The 10,923-nt window shown below is 37.6% G+C and overlaps 1 protein-coding gene across 2 annotated transcripts; it reads left to right on the top strand.

The window, feature by feature from the left end:
* The first annotated feature begins 691 nt into the window (after window positions 1-691).
* Window positions 692-10,341, top strand: LOC113112631 (WW domain binding protein 1-like). 2 transcript variants are annotated; one of them, XM_026278369.1, is made up of 4 exons: window positions 692-1,041; window positions 6,408-6,510; window positions 8,240-8,401; window positions 8,708-10,341. In XM_026278369.1, exons 1-4 carry the CDS (start codon window positions 892-894, stop codon window positions 9,442-9,444), a joined length of 1,152 nt encoding a protein of 383 aa, XP_026134154.1. In that variant the 5' UTR covers window positions 692-891; the 3' UTR covers window positions 9,445-10,341. The 2 variants fall into 2 exon arrangements, with proteins under 2 accessions (XP_026134154.1, XP_026134153.1); XM_026278368.1 differs by lacking the exon at window positions 692-1,041 and adding an exon at window positions 4,369-6,030.
* Window positions 10,342-10,923: the final 582 nt, after the last annotated feature.

The raw sequence follows: 10,923 nt of genomic DNA, 5'->3' as shown, positions 1-10,923 counted from the left end.
GAGCAGAGTCCTGATGTAAGCTTTGACTAAAAATCTCTGTAAAATCCTTGCTGACAGTAATGGCTTAGAAATCCACTACAGTAACCAAACTGTGGAAGAGTGGATCGAGCTCACACCAGAACAGTGTGAGAAACTAGAGATGTCCTGCAGTCGCAGATGTCCTAAAGTCACTTAAAAAAAGGGCCATTTACAATTACTACAATCTTTACTACAATTACTTATTTGTAACAGCTGTATAACCCTCCAAAATTTTACCTATGATCCTCATTCGTGCTGAAGTTGGTTAAGGTTCTCTAATTTTGATCACTGTGTTTTCCTCTAAATTAAGGTTTTTGTTGAAATGCCTTGGTTATTTTGTCATGTAACCAAGTTAGTATTAGTATTAGCAACATGTTAGTATAGCTATAGCCTACAACTATATTCCTTCGAATTTTGAGAAATGAAGATCAACTACATTTTAGGAAATAAATGTGTATATGCTAGCATTCATAGATTCTCAAATTTTGATCGGCACTGTACATGTGGAAATGTGATTTGTAAGGAATAAGGAATCTCATTAAATGCTATCTATAGCATTCTTTCTTGCTTTGGCTTACTTTGTTTTTGCATGTGGAAATATGTCATTTCCTGCCCCTTTAAATTATGTCAGCTGATTTCTTGATCTCAGCTGGTAAAGAACAACAAAGTCACGCCCTGCCGTCGGTTTTGTTGTGTTTAAACGAAAGCTAAATCATCCAATCGTGGCTACGTTTATTTGTCAAACCAGGAAGTGTTCGCTTGAACGGACCAATAGCAGCAGAGGGCTGGTCTTGTGGAACCTTTCGGAGTTTGTGAGAGAGTTTAAAGAAAGAAGAAAGAGACGTAACTGAAGCTAGCTTGCAGGCTAGCTGAATGTCCTACCGTGTCGCAGATGTGGCGAAAGCCACGGGAAAGGACGGAATGTGGGGGGTTGGATATATAAAGCTGGGAATGGGGTTGTTTGTAAGTAACGCGGTTATTGGACCGATCGTTTCGGTAACAGTGGAAGCAGCGCTGACCGAGGTAAAACCCTGTTAGCATCATTAGCCTAGCCGGTAGATTGTGGCTGCGTCTCAAAACCTAGTGAGCTGCCCGCTTAGACAGCATTTTGAGGCACATTAGTTGAGTTTAAACGTTGTGCTCCGAATGCTGTCTACTTGGTCAACTCATTAGGTTTTGAAGCCCAGCCTGTGTGTTTGTGTTCACAGCACTGACAACAAAGCTTTCTTAGATTCTTAAGTCTGACATGCCACAAATATATTTTACAAGGTTCGTAAGTGAGCTTTTATCGTCCTCATCTGAATAAAATGAGTCCGTTTTTAGTAAACTCAGCTGACGACAACCTAGAGTGCTGATTTGAACTGTTTTAGTTATGTTCATAATTTGGCTTTTAAAGTTGTCAGCTTAAATGTACAGTAATGTACATTAACTGATCTATGATATATGGACAATAATAGGGCAACGTCCTTAGACATCATGCTTTTTAAGTGTAAATTATTCTGCTGTTAAATTGAATCTTGTAAAAAAAAAAAACACACACACATTTTTAGCTAGATATATCTGTATTAAGTCGACCCACTCTGCATACCGGCCTTTTGCAACATTTAGGTTTCTATTTAGAATAATTCAAAAACTTCCAGCAATGTGGATCTGTAAACCGAATACAGTTTAGGGACAGTTTGTTCCATTTCAGTCTTGCTGAGATTACATGTGAATACACAGCTAAATGAATGATTCATAAATCTTTGTCTCGTCCCTAATGTTTTCCTTTCTGATGAGTAAATTATTAAAAAAGGGTGTACAATAGGATTTTTCAGCAGAGCAAGGTTTTATGAGTATTAAGGTTGTTATCGTTCTGCAATGTAATTGTTTAAAGAAATTTCAAACTGTACACTTGACTGTGATTGACACTTTTTAATATCAGCTGTCTAGAAAACACAAGGCTGTTTTGACTGTGTGCTTTTATACTGGCCTTGACTGTGATAGGTGTGTGCACATGAAGATGTGTTTCTGTTGTGACCGGTGGTAGATCAAGGTCAGTGAATGAAAAAAGCAGGGAGTGAGTGAGATGTTTGTCCTCCACAGGTGTTATCTCTGAGGGAATGTAGGTGCCTAAAGGATAAGCTGATCTCCTATCTGCTAGCATTACAATAACCAAATGCTTTGTGCCTACAAAATGGCATTTGTAACTTTTACTTCAATATAGTGACATTTCTGAAGTCAAACAGAGAACTTTTGATGAGAAAATAATTAGAGTAGGATAAAGAAAAGCTCTACATCACAACTCTTTTTAACATGGAGCCTCATTTTAATTGACAGTGCTGTTCCAAAGTTGAGAAATCTGTATTAATACACACACACACACACTTCTGGTTCAAAAGGTTTTTTTTTTTTTTTTTTTAAAGGAGTTTTGTATGCTCATCAAGGCTACATTTATTTGATAGAAAATACAGGAAAAAAATGATATTGTGAAATATTATTACAATTCTATTTTAATATGCATTAAAGTCAAATGTATTCCTGTGATGCAAAGCTGAATTTTCAGCATCATTACTCCAGTCTTCAGTGTCACATGACCCTTCAGAAATCAGTTTATTATGCTGATGTATTATTAGTGTTGGAAACTTAAAATCTTTTTGGATCCGTGATACTTTTTTTTCAGGATTCTTTGACGTATAAAAAGTTAAAAAGAAGAGCATTTATTTAAAATAGAAATATACACTTCAGTTCAAAAGTTTGGGGTCAGTAAATTTTTATTCTTTCTTTTTTGAAAGAAATTAAAACTTATTCAGAAAGGAATGGATGTATTACATTGATAAAAAGTGATAGAAAAGATTTATATTGTTAGAAAATATTTGTAGGCTGTTAAAATGCTGTTCTTTTTTACTTTTTTTCATAATAGATATAAATATTCATAATAAATCAGCATATTAATATGATTTCTTAAGGATCATCTGACACTTTATACTGGAGTAAAGGCTCATGGAAATTCAGCTGAATAACAGAAATAAATTATATTTTAATGGACTATATATATATATATATATATATATATATATATATTGTTTTTTTTTCAGAATTCTTATTAATGGAAGTTTAAATAGAAATCTTTTGTAATTTGCTGAATATTTCCTTTCACTTTTGATCAGTTTAAATGTGTGGCTACTGAAAATTAATTACAGGTGCTGGTCATATAATTAGAATATCATCAAAAAGTTGATTTATTTCACTAATTCCATTCAAAAAGTTAAACTTGTATATTATATTCATTCATTACACACACTAATATATTTCAACTATTTCTATTAATTTTGATTATAACTGACAACTAAGGAAAATCCCAAATTCAGTGTCTCAGAAAATATGAATAATGTGAAAAGGTTCAATATTGAAGACACCTGGTGCCACACTCTAATCAGCTACTTAACTCAAAACACCTGCAAAGACCTTTAAATTGTCTCTCAGTCTAGTTCTGTAGGCTACACAATGATGACTTGACAGTTGTCCAAAAGATGACCATTGACACCTTGAACAAGGAGGGCAAGACACAAAAGGTCATTGCAAAAGAGGCTGGCTGTTCACAGAGCTCTGTGTACAAGCACACTAATAGAGAGGTGAAGGGAAGGAAAAGATGTGGTAGAAAAAAAATGTACAAGCAATAGGGATAACAGTACCCTGGAGAGGATTGTGAAACAAAACCCATTCAAAAATGTGGGGGAGAATCACAAAGAGTGGACTACAGCTGGAGTCAGTGCTTCAAGAACCACTACGTACAGATGTATGCAAGACATGGGTTTCAGCTGTCGCATTCCTGGTGTCAAGCCACTCTTGAACAACAGACAGCTTCAGAAGCTTCTCACTTCAAAAAGGACTGGACTGCTGCTGAGTGGTCCAAAGTTATGTTCTCTGATGAAAGTAAATTTTGCATTTCCTTTGGAAATCAGGGTCCGGGAGTCTGGAGGAAGAGAGGAGAGGCACACAATCCACATTGCTTAAGGTCCAGTGTAAAGTTTCCACTGGTGATGGTTGGGGTGTCATGTCATCTGCTGGTGTTGGTCCACTGTGTTTTCTGAGGTTTAAGGTCAACGCAGCCGAATACCAGGAAGTTTTAGAGCACTTCATGCTTCCTGCTGCTGACCAACTTTATGGAGATAGAAGAATAAGAAGAAGGTGCGATATGCCAGAACCAACAATGCAGAAGAGCTGAAGGCCACTATAAGTGCAACCTGTGCTCTCATAACACCTGAGCAGTGCCACGGACTGATCGACTCCATGCCACGCTGCTGAAATTCAGGCAAAAGAAGCCCCAACTAAGTATTGAGTGCTGTACATGCTCATACTTTTCACGTTCATACTTTTCAGTTGGTCAAGATTTCTAAAAATCCTTTCTTTATATTGGTCTTACGTAATATTCTAATTATCTGAGATACTGAATTGGGGATTTTCCTTAGGTGTCACTTATAATCATCCAAATTAAAATACATAAACATTTAAAATATATCCGCCTGTGTGTAATGAATTAATATAATATACAAGTTTCACTTTTTGAACGGAATTAGTGAAACAACTTTTTGATGATATTATATGACCAGGACCTGTATAGTGTACATTCCAACTTCCAACAAAGATTCAACCTCCAACTTTAAAAGAGAACAAATTTACACATGCATTTTGCCCATTTTATTTTCTCTGAAAGATAATAAAACCTTTTTGTTTTTCTTGTGAAATAACATGCACAGTAGAGTGCGACAGTCATATCCCCCAGATTTTTATTGGCCTGATTCTAAGTTTTTCCTACTCATTTTCTACATTTCAAAAAAGGGTTAACTTGTACTATTAATATGGAGGTAATACTAATAGACAAAGTCAAAACACTCTTAGTGTTGTCGTTGTTGTTGTTGTTTGTTTGTTTTGTCTACACAATGGAAGTCAGTTGTCACTAAAACTCTTTTGTTGCCAACATCATCTATGTTAAGCAGAAGAAAAAAGTCCTCGAGGTTTGAAATGACATGAGGGTGGATACATTACATTTAATCATTTTGGGGTGAATTGCTATTAAGGATTTAAAACGAGCTCTATAAACAGCAGAAATGTGCATATTACCCCGGTCAAGCTCATATCTCAAACATATGTGTGGAGCAGAGCATTGGTGCTTCCAACACCAAGGACACCGATTCTTTTCCAAGGAAAAGCATGAACTGATAAACAGATAAATGTATATATTTAGTAGACATAAATTAAAACGCGTCTGATATAACTTCACTTAACAACATTGGAACCCCGGATTGGTTCATTTTGAATGTTTCCCAAATTATCACTAAAACTGTATTTTTTAGTTAGGAAATAAATGGTGTTTTTGTCTTCTTGAACCCTTATTGTTGCACATTATAAGACCAGGAATCTGTAATAGTTAACTAATTAACCTTTAGCTGTTTGCTGCCAGTTGCCATTCTTTCTTGAATTAACTTTTTCTGACTCTTATGTCCAACCCTGCACAGGTTTGCGGCACTGAACACTGAAGTTTTGCTTTCCACTGCTTGTTATCACTGATCATTATTTCTAAAGAGTCAATCAAGATGGCATTTTTACTGCCATATTAAAAACTATTGTTCAACAGGCTGCAAGATTTCAGTTTCACTGTCATTTGTATCTAACACACCACTCGAGACAGCTGTCAGGCCAGCAGTTGCCATCGATGTCTGTGTGTATGAGAGAGAAGCACAGACTGCTTGTCTGTTCATCATGTGTACTTGCATTCCCTGGCAGCCCTCGCTGAGTCTTAAATGCCATGAGGGAGGCTGTGTATGTATGTGTGTGTTTAAATCAAGCCCCTCTGGCTAATAAAGGGGGCAGTTCATGTCGCACTATACCATGTGTGGGTGGTGGGTGGCCCGAGCCCGACCTTCCTCTTCTGTTTCGACATTGGTCTTTGCCAGCCCTGTGTGTATCTGCTGTGTTGATTTTCCTATCAGACAGACGCCTATCATGCCTTTTCTCCTGGGGTTTAGACAGGTAAAACAAGAGCAGAGGAAACAGCATTATTATTTGTTTTTTTAATTAGTTATTTTTAATCGAGTTATTTTAATTAAGTAATACAGTCTGCTCACTCAAAGATTTGGATAGCGATCTGCTTGTCAGTTGTATTAATGTGTTTTTTTTAATCATGTATGTAAAGACAGTGTCACTGTTTTGGGGTCATTTATTTACTTTGTATATTACTGTACTTATTATGTTGGCTATATATTGCATTGAAGTGTATTTTAATTATTTTTTGATTATATTTAATTCCATTTTAATCTGAGTTTTTTTTGTTGTTGTTGCCATAAACAAGTCTTTGGTGCACAGATCTGTGCTGATAATATGCATATATTTACTGTTTGGTTTCGCAGAGCCGGCTGTCTTGTGTAGGAGCTAACAACCAGAGCTACTTCTGTGATTCGGGCCACTGCTGCGGAGAATCTCAGTGTTGCAGCTATTACTACGAGGTGTGGTGTAAGTATCAAAATCCTTCCTGCCTACACATGCTGTAAGATGAGGTCAGTCCATGCTGTATATGTTCTCTAGAGTGTCTGAAACATCCTCCAGTTGCTTTGGGTATGTGTGTAGTTACTTCAAGGGCATACTGGTTTGTGTATAACACATCTCTCTAGATGTGGTCACAATTCGAGGACACTGTAAACTCTGATGGAAAAAGAAGCCTGTCTAGATTAAAAAAATAAGATTACATTCAACTTTGAAATGATTCAGCATTTAAATACAGTTGTAATAGCATTTAGGGGTGTAACATGCCACCTGCTTTTGTTCTCAAGTTGTTTGCAATAAGTTTCTGATGTCAGCTGTGGGTTGGACAGGAGGCAACATGGAAAAAGACCTCCAAGTCATGGCTCGTGTTTGACAATGTAATTGTTTTGTTTCCGTAAATAGTAATGGGATTTAGATGCTCAATCAGATAGCTTACTGGAAATATCTACTGTAATTTGAAGCACAGATGTAAGTGACCTTAAAAAATATTTTTTTTTTTGTCCTTTTTCAAACATCTTTCATTGGTTTTAATTATGGGTATGATATGTGTGTATTGCTTCTAGGTTTTATGTCATTGGCTGATTTAGTTGTTCTGCCTTGTTCACGCCCATTGGCAGTGTTCCTGTGTTATCAAATTACCCCTCTCCCTGTGGAGTACCATCTATTTTAATAACTGAGGACTAACCTCATCTACACAGGAATTACAGCACATCGTCTGCTGAGTCAAGGAGCTGCACTTTGGGTTTTATACAATGTGCCAAATACATGCGACCCGGACAGACACAAATCCAGTGGAACCGCATCAGATTAGTTCTTGTAAACAGCCCCCCTGCCCTATCTGCCAGAAAAGAGCTCTGCATTATTTGGGGCAAAATTTCAAACACTTGGATCTCACATGACCTTGACCTAAACGACTTAAACCGCTGGCTGATGAGCTGTGATCTGATGCCAAATTGTTCAGTTGTTTTGGGAGAAGACATTTCTGTATGGAAGTATTTTGTAGAATTTTATTTAGTTTTTTTAGAGAAATTGATACTTTTATTCAGCATGGATGCTTAAAAAATGATATTATACAATAATGACATTTACGAAGCAAAACAATGAGTGTATTTCAAATAAATGCTCTTCCTTTGAAAGTTCTATCCTTCAAAGAATCCTGAAAAAGTGGATCATAGTTTCCACAAAAATATTTTACTGTTTTCAACATTGATACCAAGAAATGTTTCTTGAGCAGGCTGCAGCAAATCAGCATATTAGAATGATCTAAAGGATCATGTGACACTGAAGAATGGCTGCTGAAAATTCGGCTTTGCCAACACAGGAATGAATTGCACTTTAAAATATATTAAAATATGAAAGTTATTTTACTTTATGCTATTTTTTTTTTACTGTGTGCCTACTGTATTACTGTAATGTGTATTTAAATATATATATATAAATCATACCCACCCCAAACCTTTAAATAGTGTGTACACAGCATGCAGCCAATCAAGATGTTAAGCCTGAGATTTGACTGTGGGTGGGGCTTTAAGACAAGACACAATGAAGAAAACCAAGCAACTAACAAAATGTCTCGTTAGGCAACACTGGTGACAACGACAACGAGAGTTGTGATTTTCTGGTGTGCTGAGCCTGGTTCAGACATGATGTTCTCTTCACTCATTAACAGTACTGTGTTATGTCTGTGCTCTTTAATCAGGGTTTTGGTTGGTTCTGACTCTCATCATCATTCTGGGCTGCTGCTGTGTGTGTCACCACCGTCGAGCCAAACAAAGACTGCAACAACAGCAACGGCAGCATGAGATCAACCTCATCGCTTACAGAGAAGCCCATAATTACACTTCTCTACCCTTCTATTTCAGTCAGTACCAACTTCATTCAGTCGTGTTGCCTCTAATTAATACAATATAACATGAATTCATCTTATCAAGGTGCAGTTTAGTTTTGGCCGCAGAGATCGTATCAGTCAAATGCAGACACTAATGTACGGGTGAAGAAATATTGTGTTTGGGAAGATTATAGTTATGTGCAATTTAAACTCCATAGGTTAAATAACCTTTCATGTAACTACTCGATCTGTTCATTGCTCCTTAGAAAAAAATGTTTGTTTTAGTCATGGGCAGTTAATAAATGCATTTATTCGTCTCTTTCTCATTCTCTTCTCCAGGGTTCCTGCCTGGTTACCTCTTACCCGCATACGAGGAAGTGGAGAACAGACCTCCGACGCCCCCGCCTCCGTACAGTGCCTCTCAGCCAGGCCAGTCCCCCAGCACTGACTCCCTGTGCTCTGAACAACCAGATGAACTCTGCCCTCCACTGGAGTCCAGCCCCGTCGTCCCGTCTGCATCTGACAACTGTTCCCCGGGACCCTGCGTAGAGCAGCCACATACTCCCACTGCACACCGCCCTGTCAGAAACACCCACAAGCCACAGTACCTCAGCCGAGAAGAGGACGGGCAGCCCCAGCAGGTGGCGTGCGCTACATCACATAGCCTGCTCAAACAGGGCAGCTCCGGCGAGGATCTAACTGAACCCATAGGAGACTGTTCTCCCGAAAGCAAAGAAAAGACTCCAGGACGCCACCGGCGCTTCACAGGTGACTCTGGGATTGAGGTATGCGTTTGCAACCAGGGGCCCGGGGACGGAGAGGATGAGGAGATGAAAGAGCTTGTTGGGCACATGGATGGAGGGGTGCACGAGCAGCAGGACTTCTGTGATAGCTGCAACCCCCACAGCAGCAGCTGCCCTCCTCGTGGTCCGGGGGATGAGGAACAGGGCCTGGCTGCCTCAGATGTGCCTCTAGAGCAAAGAGAGCATCAGCGACCTCCAGTCTGCCTCCATCTGCACACCATCAATGAACAGGATGGTCCATATCACGCCAATAACACGGACCCCCAGAGTTGAGCACAACCGGTTCCAGCAGAGACTTACTTTAGACTGCTGTCTCCCTTTACTTTCTCAAAATACATCAGTTTGTACTGTCAGCAATGTCACTTTGGGTGTACTTTGGTGTGTGTGAGAATGAGTGAGAGTGTTTTAAAAGGGTGTTAATGTGTGAGTCCTTACGGTTTTTATGGATTAATAGGGTAATCTAGTAAAGACGTTAATAGGTCTGTTGCCTCCCAGAGAGGTCACGATTAATGCCACAGGGGAAATTCTCCTCAGTTTATAGCCTTATCGAGCTTTGTGGGACATGCCTGTAGGCTTTTTGTTGGTTTTTGGGGGCTGAATGCCTCCTACTGAGATGAAGATGGCTCTCAAGGTTGGGGATACTTGCTTTTGCTCTTGAATTCTTACCTTTAATAACATTTTAAAATACTTAAAAGGGCCCAAAACAGAGCGATCTGTTAATATTTAGTCACTGTCATGGTGTTCCAAATGCACAAGATTTCTGTTTATCTTTAAAACACAAATATATTTTTAATAAAACCAGAGAGATCCATTTTAAAACAGTCTATTCCACTAAAAGTTGATGCTTTTAAAAAATTAAAGATTGTAAAATAAATCCATATGCATATACATAGAGCACATCAAATATGGTAAACAAAAGATGAAACATATGTGATGCACGAGAACCAGTGACGTTTCTTACACAACAAGCAAGTACAGTTGAACTTGTGTTTCTCTGTGTTCCCTGATCAATGTTTATATGTGAATAAAGCTTACATTTCAGAGGAGGTACAGAAATTATACAGGTTAGATTAAAGGTATTTAAATTTTTGTTTCAAAAAAAGCTAAAGTCTTATACGTTTGAAATGATATGAAGCTGAATAATTGATAACAGAATTAGCTTTTTTTTTTGTTGGTGAATTATTGATTTAAGAACAAAAAAAAAAAGAGGAAAAGATGGCCAAAGAGCAGTCCGATATTCAAAGCTTTAATATTCAGTTGTTTCTTGTTTTTATTTCTTGGCGGGTTTTTTTCTTAGAATGTTTGATCTGGAGTATCTGCATGATGCTATTAAGAAAAATGAAGGAAATTTATTATCTCATATATATATATATATATATATATATATATATATATATATATATATATATATATTTCTTATGTCTTTTTGTATCAATAAGTGAACATGCTCCCTACCTAGCAGGGTATGTTTGCCATATGCTTTGTTTTGTCTGATCATTGTAAAACATGGTCTTGGGCTTTATCCAAATTTTTGCATGATTATTTGCATAAACTGAATAGATCCACATGCTATATAGTAGTACATTTTGAAGTTCATTATGCAAAGACTCTTCAAATGAAGGCTGAATGATATTGTATATAGACTGTACCCAGCTTGTACATTTACACTAGGTGCCTTTGTTGATTTGAGTAGTTTTCATATGCCTTAAAGAGAAGAGTGTGTGTTGTAGAATTTCAGAATAAAAGAATTAA

Source organism: Carassius auratus, chromosome 13 (assembly GCF_003368295.1).
Source record: "Carassius auratus strain Wakin chromosome 13, ASM336829v1, whole genome shotgun sequence".
Lineage (NCBI taxonomy): Eukaryota > Metazoa > Chordata > Actinopteri > Cypriniformes > Cyprinidae > Carassius > Carassius auratus.
The sequence above is the reverse complement of the archived record's forward strand: the minus strand, read 5'-3'. Positions and strand labels throughout refer to the sequence as shown.

Excerpts from the sequence above, each read along its gene's own strand:
- LOC113112631 (XM_026278368.1), top strand. The coding sequence starts at position 5,875 with ATGTCGCACTATACCATGTGTGGGTGGTGGGTGGCCCGAGCCCGACCT. Across the intron at positions 6,031-6,407 it reads TTCTCCTGGGGTTTAGACAG|AGCCGGCTGTCTTGTGTAGG; the intron begins GTAAAACAAGAG and ends TTGGTTTCGCAG. Across the intron at positions 8,402-8,707 it reads TTCTCTACCCTTCTATTTCA|GGTTCCTGCCTGGTTACCTC; the intron begins GTCAGTACCAAC and ends TCTCTTCTCCAG.